Raw genomic sequence first — 18,867 nt, 5'->3', positions numbered from 1 at the left:
GTTTCCTGAACTTGATTAAGTATCTCCTTTCCCATATTAGGGAAGTTTTCAACTATAATCTCTTCAAATATTTTCTAAGTCCCTTTCTTTTTCTCTTCTTCTTCTGCAACCCCTATAATTCGAATGTTGGTGTGTTTAAATTTCTCCCAGAAGTTTCTGAGACTGTCCTCAGTTCTCTTCATTGTTTTTTTCTTTATTCTACTCTGCAGTAGTTATTTCCATTATTTTATCTTCCAGGTCACTTATCCGTTCTTCTGCCTCAGTTATTCTGCTATTGATCCCATCTAGAGTATTTTTAATTTCATTTATTGTGTTGTTCATCATTGCTTGTTTCACCTTTAGTTCTTCCAGGTCCTTGTTAAGTGTTTCTTGCATTTTGTCTATTCTATTTCCAAGATTCTGGGTCATATTTACTATCATTATTCTGAATTGTTTTTCAGGTAGACTGCCTATTTCCTCTTCATTTGTTAGGTGTGGTGGGTTTTTATCTTGCTCCTTCATCTGCTATGTGTTTTTCTGTCTTCTCATTTTGCTTATCTTACTGTGTTTGGGGTCTCCTTTTTGCAGGTTGCAGGTTCGTAGTTCCCATTGTTTTTGGTGTCTGTCCCCAGTGGGTAAGGTTGCTTCAGTGGGTTATATAGGCTTCCTGGTTGAGGGGACTAGTGCCTGTGTTCTGGTGGATGAGGCTGGATCTTTTCTTTCTGGTGGGCAGGTCCACGTCTTGTGGTGTGTTTTAGGGTGTCTGTGACCTTATTATGATTTTAGGCAGCCTCTCTGCTAATGGGTGGGTTTGTGTTCCTGTCTTGCTAGTTGTTTGGCATAGGGTGTCCAGCACTGTAGCTTGCTGGTCGTTGAGTGAAGCTAGGTGCTGGTGTTGAGATGGAGATCTCTGGGAGATTTTCACCATTTGATATTATGTGGAGCTGGGAGGTCTCTTGTGGACCAGTGTCCTGAAGTTGGCTCTCCCACCTCAGAGGCATGGCACTGACTCCTGGCTGCAGCACCAAGAGCCTTTCATCCACATGGCTCAGAATAAACGGGAGAAAATGAAGAAAGAAAGAATTAGTAGAAAGAAAGAAACAAACAAAGAAAGAAACAATGAAAGAAAGGAGGGAGAGAGGGAGGAAGGCAGGAAGTAGGGAAGGAAGGAAAACAGTAAGAAAGAAAGAAGATAAAGTAAAATAAAATAAAGTAAGATACAATAAAATAAAGTTATTAAAATAAAAAATAATTATTAAGAAAACTATAAAAAAGAAAAAACAAAAAAGGATGGATAGAACCCTGGGACAAATGGTGGAAGCAAAGATATACAGACAAAATCTCACAGAGAAGCATAGACATACACACTCACAAAAAGAGGAAAAGGGGAAAAAGTCATAAATCTTGCTCTCAAAGTCCACCTCCTCAATTTGGGATGATTTGTTGTCTATTCATATATTCCACAGATGCAGGGTGCATCAATTTGATTGTGGAGCTTTAATCTGCTGCTTCTGAGACTGCTGGGAGATATTTCCCTTTCTCTTCTTTGTTCTCACAGCTCCCAGGGCTCAGCTTTGGATGTGGCCCCGCCTCTGTGTGTAGGTCGCCAGAGGGCGTCTGTTCTTTGCTCAGACAGGACGGGGTTAAAGAGCAACCTCTTCGGGGGCTCTGGCTCACTCAGGCCGGGGGGAGGGAGGGGTATGGAGGTGGGGCGAGCCTGTAGTGGCAGAGGCCGGCGTGACGTTGCACCAGCCTGAGGCGCGCCGTACGTTCTCCTGGGGAAGCCGTCTCTGGATCCTGGGACCCCGGCAGTGGCGGGCTGCACAGGCTCCCTGGAAAGGGGGTTGTGGACAGTGACCTGTGCTCACACACAGGCTTCTTGGTGGCAGCAGCAGCAGCCTTAGCGTCTTATGCCCGTCTCTGGGGTCTGCGCTGTTAGCCATGACTCACGACCATCTGTGGAGCTCCTTTAAGCCGCGCTCTTAATCCCCTCTCCTCACGCACCAGGAAACAAATAGGAAAGAAAAAGTCTCTTGCATCTTTGGCAGCTCCAGACTTTTCCCCGGACTCCCTCCCAGACAGCCGTAGCGCACTAGCCCCCTGCAGGCTGTGTTCACACCGCCAACCCCAGTCCTCTCCCCGCGCTCTGACTGAAACCCGAAACCCGAGCCTCAGCTCCCAGCCCCTCCCACCCCAGCGGCCAAGCAGACAAGCCTCTCGGGCTGGTGAGTGCCAGTCGGCACCAATCCTCTGTGCGGGAATCTCTCCCGCTTTGCCCTCCGCACCCCTGTTGCTGTGCTCTCCTCCACCGCTCCGAAGCTTTCCCGCTCCGTCACCCTCAGTCTCCGCCCGTGAAGGGGCTCCTAGTGTGTGGAAACCCTTCCTCCTTCACGGCTCCCTCCCACTGGTGCAGGTCCCGTCCCTATCCTTTTGTCTCTGTTTATTCTTTTTTCTTTTGCCCTACCCAGATACGTGGGGAGTTTCTTGCCTTTTGGGAGGTTTGAGGTCTTCTGCCAGCATTCAGTAGGTGTTCTGTAGGAGTTGTTCCACGTGTAGATTAATTTCTGGTGTATCTGTGGGGAGGAAGGTGATCTCCGCATCTTACTCTTCCGCCATCTTCCCCTCGTCTCTAAGTAAATTTATTTAAAACGAAAAGTTCATTCCAAATAATTACATTATTTTATTTGAAATTGAACAGAACAGTCTTTGTAGTAATCAGAAAAAAAATGAACCTTGGTTCTACAGTATCTTATTAGTATATGAACACATTTTTGAGAAGCAAAATTATGACTCTGTTTACCTAAACTTACCTTTTTCTTACCTCAGATCTTTGCAGCCACACATCACCTTTCAGCGCGAGAGCTTTAGCCTTTGATTTGCTTTTTTTTTTTTTTTTTTGCGGTACGTGGGCCTCTGACTGTTGTGGCCTCTCCCATTGCGGAGCACAGGTTCACGGACGCGCAGGCTCAGCAGCCATGGCTCACGGGCCCAGCCACTCCATGGCACATGGGATCTTCCCGGACCGGGGCATGAACCCATGTGCCCTGCATCGGCAGGCGGACTCTCAACCACTGCGCCACCAGGGAAGCCCCCTGATTTGCTGCTTTTGTTGCTTTGAAGAAGCGTTTGCTACCCAGGCAACATTTATTTAATATTAACTTTAAATACTCTGACTGTAATTTCTAATGAGACATTTTCTCTAAGTACATCCTGCCATAATCAGTGGAGTTTGGAGCTGACAAGATGTTAAGAGAATAAGCAGCACCTTGCTTTTATCCACATCTTTGATGAAGGTAAAATGTGTTCTCATCCCACAGGAAGTGTTCCTTTTCACATGAAATCCTCCAGGATGATGAGTTCTAATCCTGAGGAAGACCCTCTGGACACATTTCTCCAGTATATTGAAGATATGGGGATGAAGGCCTACGATGGATTGGTTATTCAGAATGCATCGGACATTGCTCGAGAAAATGATCGCTTGAGAAATGAAACAAACCTGGCCTACTTGAAGGAAAAGAATGAAAAACGCCGAAGACAAGAAGAAGCAATAAAACGGTAAGTATAAATGAAATTGTTCTGGGTTTTGCACGCCTCAGGGTACCTGTGAGTTCTGCAGAGGCTGTGATGCTGTCACGTGGTCAAGAGGGGTTTGTCAAAGTTAGACTTGAGGAGACGAAGTGAAAATGTCTTCTCAACTATGATGAAAACACAACGCACCCTACTGACAGGACACTTGCCTTAGTTAACAAAAGTTGTTTACTTTCGTGTCATGAGTATGGAGACGCTGATGGGGTGGGGAAAGAATTCAGTTTCCTCTAAATAAAAGTTCATACTGAACAATCTCTCGATAAAAGATTAAGGGAACACACACTTTAATATTTAATGAAAATCCCCATATTTAATTGTCTTTGTATCATCCTTATAAGAGAGTTCACCATCTTCCTAGATTATGAAAAGACTTGTCAATAATTAGAATTATGTGAGTTTCTGAAGTGGAATACTCAATGTGTGCCCTCTGTGTAGAATTCTGTGGCTATTATATCTCTTGTCTGGTACTAAGTGCCCCAGGTTTGTTCAAATGAAATGACTTTTATGCTGCAAAACCCACCTGCTACAAGCAAATGAGCCCCGATTGCAGCCTCCAAATGGAGGCTAAGTTCCCTAGCGTACTGAGACCAAAGTAAGGATACACATCTTTTGATTTTTTCCAAAAAATGTTACAATATTTTCTGAGTGTATGTGTTGCGAGGTTACAGGTAGAGATAAGTGTTTGATGGAGTCCTATTTCTTCAATGGAGTCCATTTACTAAGTGCAAAGAGACAGAATTTAGGAAATTAATCCATCAATTGACTGGATAACGAAATGGTAATAGTAAGCTATTTTGATAGTAAGTGGTGGATTTTTCATCTAACCTAGAATTAATCCCTTTGCTTACTCTCTATGAACATTATGATATGAAGGAAAATAACATATTCTTTTAAGGTAAACTATTGATTCTTATAAAGAGGCTAGGTAAGGATGCACTATTCCAATCATTTAATGGCAAACAACTCTGTATGAGAGGGTGGGAAGGAAGAGAGAGAGAAAGAGGGCGAGAGATTTGGAAATTTTGTACAAGATTAGTTGAAAGAGTGTCATTTTTTTTCTCTGGACTATTCAAATGGAAATCTATTCTATTACCAGGTATACAAAGATTTGTAAAATGGCATGCTTGATAAACATGTTCATAATTGCAGATGTTATTTTGAGATATGTTATTTTTTATTTCTACCTAATTTTAGTTGGTATCACAGGTTCCTTTCTAGGATGCACTAAGTGCCCTTTCTTAGAACAACTTTTTTTTTTCTGCTAAGTACCTCCGATGAACTTTTTTTTTTTAACCAAGATGTATTTTTTTATACATTTATTTATTTTATGTATTTATTTTTGGCTGCATTGAGTCTTCAGGCAAGCAGGAGCTACTCTTCATTGCGGCACCCACAGGCTTCTCATTGCTGTGGCTTCTCTCGTTGCGGAGCTCTGGCTCTAGAGCACAGGCTCAGTAGTTGCAGCATGTGGGCTTAGTTGCTCCGAGGCATTTGGGATCTTCCCAGACCAGGGGTCAAACCCGTGTCCCCTGCATTGGCAAGCAGATTCTTAACCACTGCACCACCAGGGAAGCCCTGAAATTCTATATGTATGTAAACATTTAAATTTACTTTTGTGAGTCTAAGGTTTCTGAAACTCAGAACAAAAAAGTTATCCTACGTGATTTCTAAAATAACTTCATCTCTAAAATCTAAAGTTTCCCAATCTTGCCATTAAACATAATTCACTCTTTTCTCTAAGCATAGAGACAGAATTATTTGCTGAATAGTTCTATTAGATTGTACAGAGCACCCCAGGGTGCTTATCACTGTATTATTAGCTTCTGTGTTTCATCAACAACCTCAGAAAGTTTCTATCTAAAGATCCATAGATATTAAGAAAGTAAAAATTACTCATTTTAAGTGGTCAAGTGTTCAAAGGGGCATAACCAACAATTCCAAGAAGTCAAAAGTCCAGGGGACAGGGGCTGGAATTTAGGTAGGTGGAGACACAGCACCCTGTCATTGCATAGTAAATGAGGTCCAGGAAATTCAGTTAAGTAAACTTTGTGTTAGTTCCTGCTACATTAACAAAGCAATATTTTCTAGAATTATATTACAAGCCATAAACATAAAGATAGCTCAGATCACACACTGAATTGAAAAAGTCCCAAACGATCTGGACAATTTTGCTTCCACATCACACTGTCAACACAATATAAAACTGTAGTCTAACCATGCTTAAGAACAGAGTAAGGGCAGGAGAAGTCTCCCACCCTGTGTGTGTGTGTGTGTGTGTGTGTGTGTGTGTGTATGTTTAATCAATGTTGATGTCTTGTTTGAAACAGTTCTTCTGAGTATGAGTGTTCTTTCTTGTATCAAATAAGTAAAGATTCAAAGAGGGGAGAAAAAAAAGTACTTGTCAGTTTTATTTTTGAATAAATTTATTTATTTATTGGCTGTATTGAGTCTTCGTTGTTGCACACTGGCTTTCCCTAGTTGCAGAGAGCGGGGGCCACTCTTCATTGTGGTGTGTGGGTTTCTCATTGTGGTGTGCATGGGCCTCAGCAGTTGTGGCACATGGGCCCAGTAGTTGTGGCTCTGGGCTCTAGAGCACAGGCTCAGTAGTTATGGTGCATGGGCCTAGTTGCTCTGTGGCATGTGGGATGTGGGATCTTCCTGGACCAGAGCTCGAGCCCATGTCCCTTGCATTAGCAGGCAGATTCTTAACCACTGTGCCACCAGGGAAATCCCTACTTGTCAGTTTTAAATTAGCAGTTTACCTTTCTATAATCAGATTAGGAGGAAAATGAAGAACCCACTGGTAGCAGGAAGAAGAAAGAGCCTTCTAGGATCTGGCATTTGATGAGATAGATGTTCAGTTACTGTGCACTTTTATTGTTTCCATGGCAGGACGCAAGCCAGAGATGTGGAAGTAGGTATGCCTGAAGCCAGCTTACTCTTAAGGTTCCAAGGCAATGTTGCTTGTAAGGCTGTTGTTGCCACAGTAGTTGGTGTTACCCACAGGAGAGTTATAAATGTGTGTACTTTATGTCACAGTGACCTAGTGACAGTGGCATTTTAGATGATGAGGCTATTCAGAATTTGTCAGTAGATCTGGGTAGAGTTGAAGAATAAACCAACTTCCCAGGCCTAGGGACACCAACTAGAGATCAACAGACTGCTAGGTCATAGTAAAGTGAGCTGATGTTCAAGTTGAATTCTGACCCCACCCATGAAATAAGGGGTCAGGCATAGAGGCTTTAATCCTGGAAGCAAGAAATGATGAATAACCTGTGAGCTAGATAGGGCATCTTTCACCTGAGGTCAAGGCGATTAGAGACAATGAGCAAACAATGCACACAATATGTGACATGGTTGCTGATGTTCAAGTTACAATGTAAGTTTCATGAGAAGAATGACTATTTGTATATACAGTTCTTAGAATAGAATCTGAAGCCAGCTTATTGTTCAATAAACAACTTGCTGTTAAGTGTATTCATTCATTGGTGAAATATTTATTGAAACCTTACTAAGTGCCAGGAAATGTTCTAGACCTTTATGAGACAGCAATGAACAGAACAAAGTTCCTGGTTATAAAAGAATTGTATTCTGAGAGAAGGGTGAAAGAGAGGCAACATGAAAGAAATACATATAAATAAATATATATGATAGGTGATAATAAATTTTTACACTGTAAAATAAAGCAGGGTGAGGGCAATAAGAATAGAGGCCAGGGAAGACCTCTGAAATCCAACAACAGCTGAGCAGAGACATTAGACATTGGGAGCCTGTTGCCAGAGACAAGAGCCACATGGCTGTCTGGGGAAGAGAATTCGCGACAGAGGAAACAGCAAGTTTGATGTGTTCCAAGAAGGGAAGGTGTCGTGTAGTGACCAAGCAAAGTTTGGAAGAGGTGTAAGTTCAACGGTTATTGGAGCCACCAGGTAATGTAGAGCATTATAAGTTCATGTTTTAGTCTAAAAGAAAAAAATATATTCATTGAAGATTTCTTGAGCAGAGGTATGGCATACACTAACTGCCCTTTTTAACAAGGATTACTCTGACTGCTTGCATTCAGATGAACAAGGCATAGTTGGATGCAGGGAATTCAGAGAGAAAGCTTTTGCAGTAATTCAAGTGAGAGCTGATGGTAGTTTGGACCAGAGTGGTACTAGTAAATGTGGCATAAAGTGCTAAAATTTGGGGCACTAGTAAAATTTTCTAATTGATGAGACATATAATTTGAATAAGAGAAAGGAATTGAAGATGATTCTCAAATTTGTTTTGTTGCTGTTCTGGTTCTGTTGTTATGTTATGTTTCATTTTTCCTGAAACAACTAGAAGAATGCTGATTCCATTTAATGAAATGGTAAAGACTAAAACAGGAGTAAATTTAGTTTAAATGGTGGGGGAGTGGGAGTTCAGCTTTCATAAGCCGGTGCTGGGAGCCCTTTTAGATATTCAAGTGGAGAATTCTGGATAGGCAGTTGGATCCAGGGCTCATGGTGGAGATCAAAACTGGAGGTTTTAATATGAGAGTCATAGATTCTTTACAATCATGAGCCTAGTTAAGGATCCCTAGGACCTAAAATTAGATAGAGAGGATAAAAACACACAGTACTGTTCCTTGGGACACCTAATTGTTTACATGACAGGAACAGTAGAAAAATCCAGTAAGAACAGCTAGTGGGATAAGAGAAGAATCACCAAGGTGGGTGTTGCCTCAGAGTGAAATGACAAAAGTGATTAAAGAAGAGAGAGAGATTTTACTGGTAGATCAAATATATTGAATCCTGAGGATTGAACAATGTCTTTTATTATATTGGTGTTGTTGACAAGAACAGTTTTGGTGGAGGTCTGGGGACAAAACGCAGTGGAGTCATGTCACAAGAGGATGCGAAAAGAGGAATTGAAACAAGGAAAAGAGGAATAGAGAACTATTTTAGGAACTTTCGAGGTTAAACAAAATTCACAAATATGGAGAGTAGTTGAAGGGGGAAGAGAAGTCTATAGTGTCCTGTTTTTCTGGTTTTTCCCTTTAAGCAGAGCAAAAACTAGCTTATCTGAAATGTTGATATGAAAGATTACAGTAGAAAGGGAAATGTTAATGACTTAGGAGAGGGAAGGAAAAATTACTGTGATTATGTCCTTGAGTAGGTGGGAAGGGATGGGATCTCAAATATTTCAGATAGGGGTGTTCAGCCACGATGTACAGGTGACTGAGCGATGAATGAAAGGATGACTAATTCTGTATGACGGCCCCAAACCTGGCTCCTCAAACACCATTTTATTATTGTGCCATAGGTATCACACATGCTAGGAACTGAAAGACGTAGTATGTATCTTGCTATAAGTAACTCCTCCCTGCTCTTTCCTACACTCTTTCCCCCAAATGTTTTATGGAATCCTAATTTAAAGTGAAAAGATCTTTGGAAGAGAAAAAACACTAGTAAAATCTCCTAAATTTTGAGACTTCTCAGATGACTTTCTTTTTTGTTTATTTTTTGTAGAAGTTGTTGTTGTTTTTTATTGAAGTATAGTTGATTTACAATGTTTCAGGTGTACAGCAAAGTGAATATATATATATATATATATATATATATATATATATATATAATTTTTCAGATTCTTTTCCTTTATACATTATTACAAAATATTGAATATAGTTCTCTGTGCTCTACAGTAGGTCCTTGTTCTTTATCTATTTTATATATAATCGTGTGCATCTGTTAATCCAGAATTCCCAATTTATCCCTCCCCTCTTTTCCCCTTTAGCAACTATAAGTTTGTTTTCAGTCTGTGAGACTGTTTCTCTTTTGTAAATAAGTTCATTTGTATCATTTTTTTTTTAGATTCCACATAAAAGTGATATCATAGGATATTTATCTTTGTCTGGCTTACTTCACTTAGTATTATGATCTCTAGGTCCATCCATGTTGCCCAGATGACTTTCTTTTACAAAAGCAGGGCCCATGCACAGTGTGAGGGCATACGTAGAAATCTCTGGATGTTGTTGTGGGAAGAGTTGGAGAGAGAAACATGAAAGGAGCCAAAAGTGTCATGATTGGGCAGCAGGAAGAGACTAAAGTTCTCCCTGATTTGGGGCGGGGCTATAGCTGCAGATAGCTCAAGTTATTCCATCTCAGTACCCGTTGAAATATTCAAATTTAATTTTTATTTTGTTCATATGGTAACCAGTATTCTGGGATTCTGACAATTAAAAAATATAATAAATCTTAAATATTATACAGAATATTCTCACAGTACATTTTTAGAATTGCTTCAACAACGTTCCTAATAGGAAGTGTATTTTTAAAATTTTTGAAAATTCCCTAGGAAGATTCTGGTCACACAGGAATTCTGAGGTTCCAGAGATGGCAACCAAAGCAGAATACCCACATCTAAATTTCACACATAGTTTAATACTTTTAACATGCAATTTATGTCAAGTTGTAGAGAAAATTCAACATGACATTAATGAACACAGTCTAATCAATTAAAATTCTTTATCACGTCTGCTGAATGCCTTCTTTAATATATACTATGATAATGCTGAAAAATCTAAAGATGGAGCATGTTTGACCTTGAAAAGGCATTGATGATAATTCTCTGTGAAATATGCCAGTTGCAATTTCAGAAATGTGCAGACTGCCAGGGATTGCTTAAAAAATGGAAATAGGATTTCATATGATTGACCTTCTAGATCACATATGTGCTGAAATGCCTTTTGTGTTGAAGCTGGGAAGCTTAAAACACTGAGCTCTTAGAAAAGGAATACCCTCATCACATTCTGTGTTCTAAGTCACTTAAGCTTTCTGAGCCCAATTCCTTATTTTTAAACTAACTTGAGTCCTTTGTCACTACTAACTTTCTTGTACCTTCACTTCCATTTCTCAAATGGGATTTTACTGAAAAGTCTTACTAGGTGAAACATTTCAAATAAATAAAAAGTGATACTGTTTGTTAGTACTTTTCTTAACAGCTCCAAATAACATTTGGTGAGAAAGAAAGAGAGAGAGACACTCAAAGGCAAAAAATTAATGGAGAATGAAAAAATATTTCAGTAGCTCATCATTTCTGCTATTCGAAATTCTAATGGTTTTCTGCAGGCACTGTTAAGTCAGATTTTATTTTTTATTATAAAACCTATTAGAAAACAAACATGCAAAGCCTACAGTTTCAAACGAGTGAGATCACTTGAGATGGGTTACAAAACCCTAGTTTGTCATGTGTGTGGGTGAAGAGGGATGTTTAAGACACAGAGATGATAGGTATATTGAACCATTGACACACATAAGCACTAGCCATTAAGAAGGAGGCAACTGACCAATGAGAACAGTCTGGTTACAAACAACCTGTAAGGCAGTACCTGTGTGTACCTGTGAACATACGTCTGCTTTGGGGATTCACTCTTTACAGGATGTTCAGGACATCCAGTAAGGATATTCACTGAGGAAGAGAGGCAATAAAAGATCATCTTGTATACCAATGATGCATGCTTAGGTTTGAGGCTTCCTTCCCTTCATGTGAATTTTTCTATCTGGATTCTGGAGCTACTTCCTGCATTGTCTCATTTTACTATTAGCCACAGTATTTTGAAAACAATATAGGACATATCCCTTAAATAAAAAGCCACAAGAAAATGTGTTCCCAGTACATGCCTTTCTGAGTATTTTTTCTATTGTAGAAAGGGGTTGAATTTTTTTTTTCTAATAAAACAAATGCTACATTAGTGAAATTCTCCCAAACATTGCAAGTCCGCAAGACAGCTCTGGACTTTAGCAAAGTGGTTCTGACACAAAGGACTACTTAAGCTGATTAGGAATGTCTCTATTCCCTGTGGATGCCCTCAAGGGATCTATATGAGGTTATATTTCCTGTTTAAAAGTGACAGTCAGAAATGGAATTAGATTAGTTATGCTCCTTTAAAAAAAATACATGCATTTGTATATTAGGATATATACTTGGAAGTTATTTAAATTTGAAGGTTTCAGTATCTCTGTTAGTCAAAGAGAAACAAAGCACCAAGAAAGTTCATCCTCTAGACGATACAGAAAAAAAAGTAAAAATTAAAAAAAAATTGCTTTCCCTTTACTAAAGCATTGTTACTTAAAAAGCAAATGATTCTGATACCAAAGTTTAGAATTGGATAATGTTTTAAATGATTACCCAAAGACATAATTACATTGAGAGCTCTTATTAGAGAAATGTTAACAGTTACATAAATCCTATTTAGATAGTTATGGCTTCTGGAATCATACTCATGATTTGTGACAGACGTTATGGAAGTAGGGAGCATTTACTGAAGTACATTTTAGCGAGTGATATATGCGTTCAGTGCAACGTGAATAGCTACTTTTGTCACGAATAGGTAATCTCACTGGGTTTGATTTAATTGCAGGTATGTAGAAAAATGAAATGCTCTATTTGTGTATGAAAATGGATGTTCATTTTGTTCAGGTCAAGTGAAGACCGTTAAATGAAACAGGGTTCAGAAACTTTCAGAAATACTCTACAGCTAGCTTAGAATATTTAGAAATACTCTACAGCCAGCTCTATCTCCTATGCTTAGAGCATAGGGAACAAACCCCCAAAGCCCTCAGCCATACTCCTATCTAGAATGAAACCCAAATCTGCAGCGTGTCAGGGTCTTGCTGGAATGAATCAGCTGATCTGATCTGATGTGAATTTCTGACCTAATTTTGCTGTAGGACTCAGGGCTCAGGCAGAGGAAACAAGGTTAATGTGTTGATAAGGGGGTGAGATTAAACAGCAGAGAGTATCTTAATAACCCTCTCTACTTTCAGCTTCCTCTTGTGTTTGTGATTAATTCCAATCACTTTTCTATTAATCATTTCAGAGGAGCACAAGCTGCTTTGCTTATTTTTTTGTTGTTGCTAAAATTGTGCATCCAGATTTCTTTTTCTAAAGCTAAACAAGATATCCAGACATTGGAGTAGTTTTCATTAGAATACCAAATGCATGGGGAGGTTTTTATTCATAGGACCATACGATTAGAGGAGAGAATTCGATAATTTGCCTTGTTCTTCCCTCACTGCTCTATATTGAGCCAGAAGCCAAATCTACAAGGCTGATACTAAATGAATTGATTTATTTAAAATGTTCTATTTTTTTTAATGCTGGAGGGGAAAGTTAATATTAATGAGCATATATCTAATGATACCACTTATGCTCATTAATATTAATTTTCCCCATTTAGCCTAAGGACACCACATTTGTCCATTTTGGCTGTTGTGCCAGTTCACTTTCCAAGTCAAAATGGTGTCTGTCCTGCTGGGCTCCTGTTTTCAGTAAGGGTCACCACAGTCTTAAGAGGATTTATACAAACATCAGCATTCCTCTATTTACAATTCACGTTACATCTATATTTGTAATAGATGTGGTTTTAGGTTTTTCACTCCATCACCTGCCAAGGCAATTAGAGGTCACATTAAGAGGGGCCTTTAATGGCTCATGTTAAGGTAAGCCTTTATTCTTCTCACATACCTTTTTGAGAGCTATTTATACTTCTGCTTGTTTCAACTTGAATTACATCTGGGACCTAGCACTCACTTTACATTTTAAGAAGCTCAGTGTCTATTCTGTATCTGAAATAAATAGACAGATGTTGGCAAGAGGAGGGGCTTTTTAGAACACAATCCCACGTGAGACTGTCAGTCAGCCTGAGAATTAAGCTCTTCTTAAGCTGAGGAAATCACAGCATGAGTGAACCTTCCAAACAGCCAAACCTGTGGCGACCTGAATCATTGAAAAGAAACCCGTTGGAAAATTGAAGGTACTCTTTCTTTCAGAAGTAGTGTTAAATATTTAGAGATGGTTATAGATTAACGAGGCAATAGTTTTTAGTCTAGGGCTGTTTCTTTATACTTTTCAGCCTATCAGAGGATATTCTCAGTCTTTAAGTAAGCATTGTCTTTGGAAAAGGTTTAAAAACCCAAATAAGGAAAAGAAATTATTATTGAGCAAGGGTATGAGTTGGGGGATTTTTTTTTTTAGCTACTAAAAATGCAATATAGCTTAGAGAACATGTCTAATGTAACAAATGATATGACTAGAGCAGAGGCTGAGCATGTTAATAAAATAGCTTGAAGGCTTCTGTCCAACTTTGACATAGCCTGAAGAAAACATCTTCATTATAAATGTATGGATCACCTTGAAATTAACTTTAATCATTAATTGATAGACGCAAAATCAAACCCCTCTCCCAAAATGAATCTCTGCATGAAACACATGCCTATAGAGTTATTCTCAATAACATTCATATTTGGAAATACAGGACAGAATATTCATGTCCATGCTAGAATATGAATATAACTAGCCTGCCAGGAAGCAGAGGGAGAAAAAATTTTTTTAAAGAAAAGTACTTTCATTAAGATGTACAAGGAAGCTGTTTTTAAAAATAAAAATACCAGCATTTAAAATCCATTATTTTAACTAGTAAATTGCATTTTAGTCTTTGATTTGGGACTAAGTATACCACTCAGCATATCCTGATGTTTGAATAAGAAATGAAGTGGTTCAGCAGTGAAGAAGAGCTTCATCAAGAAGACTTGTTAATTTTCTATTTGGATGATGTTTGTATGTGTTGCATGGCTATTTTGTTTCTCTATAAAGTTTTTCATTAAGCATTTATTGAACATCTATTATAGGTCAGGCATAGTTCTAGGTGCTTGGGATAAAACCATGAACAAAAACAGCAAAATAAATAAATAAATAAATAAAATCTTGCCCTCATGGGATTTACAATCTGGTGTGGGTGGGGTGAGGAAGACAGACAATAAACAAGTAGAGTAGAGAGCAAGTTAAAATGCAACACGTTCTATGAAGAAAATGAAATCAGGGCGTTAGGGTCAGGGGTTTGGAAAGAGTGCAAAGGTTTACGGGTAGGTCAGGAAAAGACTCACTACGGCTGTCACATTTGAGAAAGGGCCTGAAGGAAGTGAGGGGAGAAGCAGTGTGGATCTCCGGGGTGACAGATTTCTAGGAAGAAGGAACATCCAGAGAAGAGGTCCTAGAGGGGAGCATTCCTGACGTGTTGGGAGGAGCTATAAGGAGGTCAGAGTGGCTGGAGGGGAGCAAGCAAGGGGTCAGAAGGTCAGGTCAGAAGTAACGGGGTCCGATCTTGTCAGGCCATGGGCCACGAGGCCACTGTCAAGATTTTGGCTTCCACTCATTTGGGATGAGATGAGAATTTTTTGTAGGCTTTTGGGAGAGAGAATGCCATAATCTGACTCCTCTAATACAAAGGAGGGTCATTCTGGCTGCTCTGTGGGGCAGAAGCAGGAACATCAGTTGGGAGGCTGTGAAAACCATCATGAGAAGGACAGATGGTGGCATGGACCAGAGCAGCAGTGCTGGACAAGGAGAGAAGTGGTGGAATTGCAGGTACATTTTGAAGGTAGAGTTGATGGAATTTGGTGACAGATTGGATGTGGGGTGTGAGAGCAAGATAGAAGATGGCATTCCCATTAGCTGGGATGGTGAAGACAGCAGAAAAAGGGGTTTTGGTGAGAAAGGTTTGGGGCATATTGAGATGTCTATAGGCTTTTAATGATTTGCTGGTATCTGTAAGAATTTCGTGTTTCATTTTTGATACTTTGTGGGTATGAGATTGAAGAATTGTATAGAAATTGGGAATACTTTTTTTTAGGGTGTACAGTATAATTTATTCGATCCTTTCCACATGATAGAGCCTTAGGTTGTTAACATTTTTTTTAACTTTTCCAGATAATGCTATAAAAAACATTCTTTTCAAACTATCTTTTGCACATTTAGAAGTATTTTCGTAGGCTAGTACCTTAGAAATATAACTGCTAGATCACAAGGTTGGAGCTAAATTGCCCTCCAGGTATGCAGGACAGACATACCAAATTCAAAGTTGTACACACACATATTTAAGTTTGAGGAAAGATGATTTTTAACATTTATTCAGCAAAGGACAAGCATGTAGCTTAACCAGAGCACATGAACAATTGCCTGGAGGTCTCTGCCTTTGTGCGGAGTTAGTGGAGTTAAGTGATCTTGATTCTAAGAACTATGTGATCCGCACTCTCAGATGCTTTCCGGTTGGGGCAGAGATAACCATCCTAGTCCTATAATCTAAGAAACAAGATGAAAGGCAGATGTAGGCATGCAGAATACTTGACACTCTTAAAAAGGAAAAATGCTCTAACAATGGGTAGATTCAATTATTAACGTTGGTCAAGTTCACTTATGGCCTTTTTGGCAGTGATGGAGACGTAGATAATTAGTTTGTTAATTTATGCACATTGGACAGTTTTCCTGTCCTGGGGTATTTTAATAAACCTGTGGATTATCACCCTATTGTAAGATGGTAATTTAGAGTAACATGTGTGTGTGGGTACAGGAGGGGATAACTGAGTAGTGGGAAAATCCTAGTCCCTGCACAGAAGGTGGGATTGGTTTATTCTACTTCTTAGCTTTAGTGAGACCCATAAGGAGTCCTTAATTGTTAAAGTTAAGTTTACTCATCTGTTAATTAGAAATAATAATATTCCTTTTGTTGTATTGTTAAGAGAAATAAAGATACAACACATGTGGAACAACCAGTGGAGTAGCCACCATATCATGGTAGCTGCCATTATTGTTGGTATTATTATTATTATTATTATCATTACTATCATTGATTTCACTGTCATCATTATTACCTTCATCTTCATCACATAATGTAGCTACATTAATAATGACATATGGCACCATGTCCAAAAAATTCTACCTCCATTTAGGTAGAAAGCACCACAAGGAAAGAAATTGGATTGTTTGCTTCAAGTGATTGCAAATGACACATACACCCAGACTCCAAATGTGAATTTCTTACTTTATCATTTTATTTCATCTTCTCCATGTACACATATTTTTGTTCTTTCTCCTAAAACAGTTAAAATTATATGAGGACTGAAAGAATTTTGGCACATGAATAGACTCAAAAGGATGCACTAATTGGTAGTTTTAGCCTTAATTATTAAACCAGCTTCCAAGAGCAGAGAAATTGCTTCTTGCGCATTGTAGGTTTTGAAACATTTGTCATGTCAAATTGTCTCAAACTCATTCAGTGCACTGATGATCTATTTTCCAAAGGAATAGTAAATAAGCTAGCATAGCATGTGATATTTTAAATGTAATTCACTAATGAATTTCCAGATATTTACAGGGAACTACCCTGAAAGTTTCCTCTCTTGGCAATGAGCTGCTAAATTTTTTACTCTTTTCATGGAAATACATACTTTCTGTGAAGAAACTGCTGTAACATTTAGGCTAAAGCTAAACAGAGAAAGAAATAATGACTCATGAAGATAACATAACTCCTTTATATCTACAAGAGCTACAGTCTAAAATGAGTTTTTAAATACTCTGTGATTTGATTTCTTTTCTGGAGAGCAACATATTTTCAACATGGCAGTGTAAATGCTACTAAAAGATTTCAGCTTCATATTATTTTGAGGCTTCCGTGGGGACGCTAACCACACGAAACCATCTACCTGCCTTTCACACCAGGAAAGAGATATTCTTCCTTTTAAACCACTTGATGCAGTAATTATAACACTGACCTATCCAGCTTTTTCAAAGAGAACCAGAATTGCATGGAGACACTCAAGTCTTTAAGAGTTTTCCTAGAGGGATTGTTAACCTCCTAGGATGCTTCTATTCAGATTGTCACATATAACTTAAATTTTTTTTTGAAATGCTCCAATGCCTATTATAATACACAATTGAAATAGTATTTGTTTTGGAGATAAATGACAAAACAGGACTAGAAATCATTTGTCGAGCAAGTGTTTCCATAGATCATTTTTAAGGAAACGTTATTCTTTCAGCAGCTAGAATTTTATTTTGTTTTGGGGAGAGATGGCATTTTGTGATTTACAGAAAAAAAAACAGTAATGGAGAAATTTTTTATAAAGACAATGGAGAAATATCTATAGCAATGAGAGTACATATAGACTCTTCTCTCAAGAGAAGGGAGATGACTTCTTTTTTTATCCTCCTCCCATACCAAGTATGAAATTATATTGTAGGGGATGTTTGATCAGAGTGAGACTAGGATCTGAAATAATTTACCCTTATGTTACTTTTAAAGTGTTTTAGAAAAACTCATTGTAATTGATGTACATTATTCCCTTCTGCCTTGTGACCTCTGGATAACGGAGCAAAAGGTTAAGAGGTGGGTAGTTTATGACTTTTCTCTGGATTTTTACTGAGCTCTTTTTGAAAGCCCCAAACCTTAGCCACTCCCAACTCTCAGCAGATCAATACAAATAACATATCTTATTTAGAAAGAAATCTCATGTGCTTTATAGCTCCTGTTAGTACAGACACATTCATTTCTAGAAGTCAGTTTTTTCAAATGCCAAATTTTATTCTTAGATTATGTCTTCTTTTCCATATAATTTTACTTTTATTTCTTCTTAATATCTTTTTTAGGATTTTAATTCCTTTCCTTGGTCCCTGTGTTTCATAATACATTTCAGTTCCAATCTGGTGTGTGTGTGTGTATATGTGTGTGTGTGCTTTGTTCAATTTGTGCACAATTATTTTAAAAACCCTAGGTATTTCAAATAAAAATAGACGAGAGAAACACGTTTTCAAAACATGGTACATGGTTCAACAGATTAAATGGAATATAGAGCGATGGGGGAGGGGGACAGAAAATGACTGCCCAGTAAAAGGCTTTTTAGCAAATCATACTGAATCTCATTAATAAAGAATACGTCCACTAGAGCCATACAATCAATCTGCCGTGTGCATTAGTGATGTCTAGCCCAATTCAGGTAGATAAATTATTCCCTAAGTGTTGGTTGCCTGTCACTCAAATCACAATACCAATAATACATGCCATGCTGAATTTCCCCTGACTCATGATGAATTTTTTCACAGGGTTAGACTGCACTAACAGGTAAAAGAGAAGAATGATGTCTGTCTGAATGAACACCACCAGCAGCAGCCAAAAGGATAGATAACTGGAGACCTAAGCAATAGAATAGGACACTGTGAACCAATCTACCAAAAATAAACTGGCAGGGAGTAATCCAACTAAACACCATTGCCAAAAGTGTCAGCTAAAAATGCAACCGGAAAAGTGTGTAGTCAATACAGATCTTGCAAAGCCAGATGAGAGCATTACTGTAGTGTAGAGAGATCCATCACGGGAAAACAGGCACAAGACAAGGAAGATAAAAGGGAATGAGAAACAGAGTAACTAGTTACTTCCATGAATATTTTAATTACAGCATCTAGTTTGGTTTCTACCCATGAACAATTCTATTTAATGATGGATAC

General features: G+C 38.6%; 1 protein-coding gene across 1 annotated transcript in view; it reads left to right on the top strand.

Annotated features, from left to right (window-relative positions):
* Window positions 1-3,313: 3,313 nt before the first annotated feature.
* The window catches only part of NYAP2 (neuronal tyrosine-phosphorylated phosphoinositide-3-kinase adaptor 2), a gene marked incomplete at both ends in the record, with an annotated part of 260,124 nt that continues 244,570 nt past the window's right edge, over window positions 3,314-18,867 (top strand). Inside the window, one exon of the mRNA XM_082630452.1 lies at window positions 3,314-3,534. Within this exon, the coding sequence (XP_082486578.1) occupies window positions 3,314-3,534 (221 nt within the window). The remainder of the gene's footprint in view (window positions 3,535-18,867) is intronic.

The sequence above is a fragment of the Mesoplodon mirus genome, assembly GCF_964341445.2.
Source record: "Mesoplodon mirus genome assembly, chromosome: 8".
NCBI lineage: Eukaryota > Metazoa > Chordata > Mammalia > Artiodactyla > Ziphiidae > Mesoplodon > Mesoplodon mirus.
The sequence above is the reverse complement of the archived record's forward strand: the minus strand, read 5'-3'. Positions and strand labels throughout refer to the sequence as shown.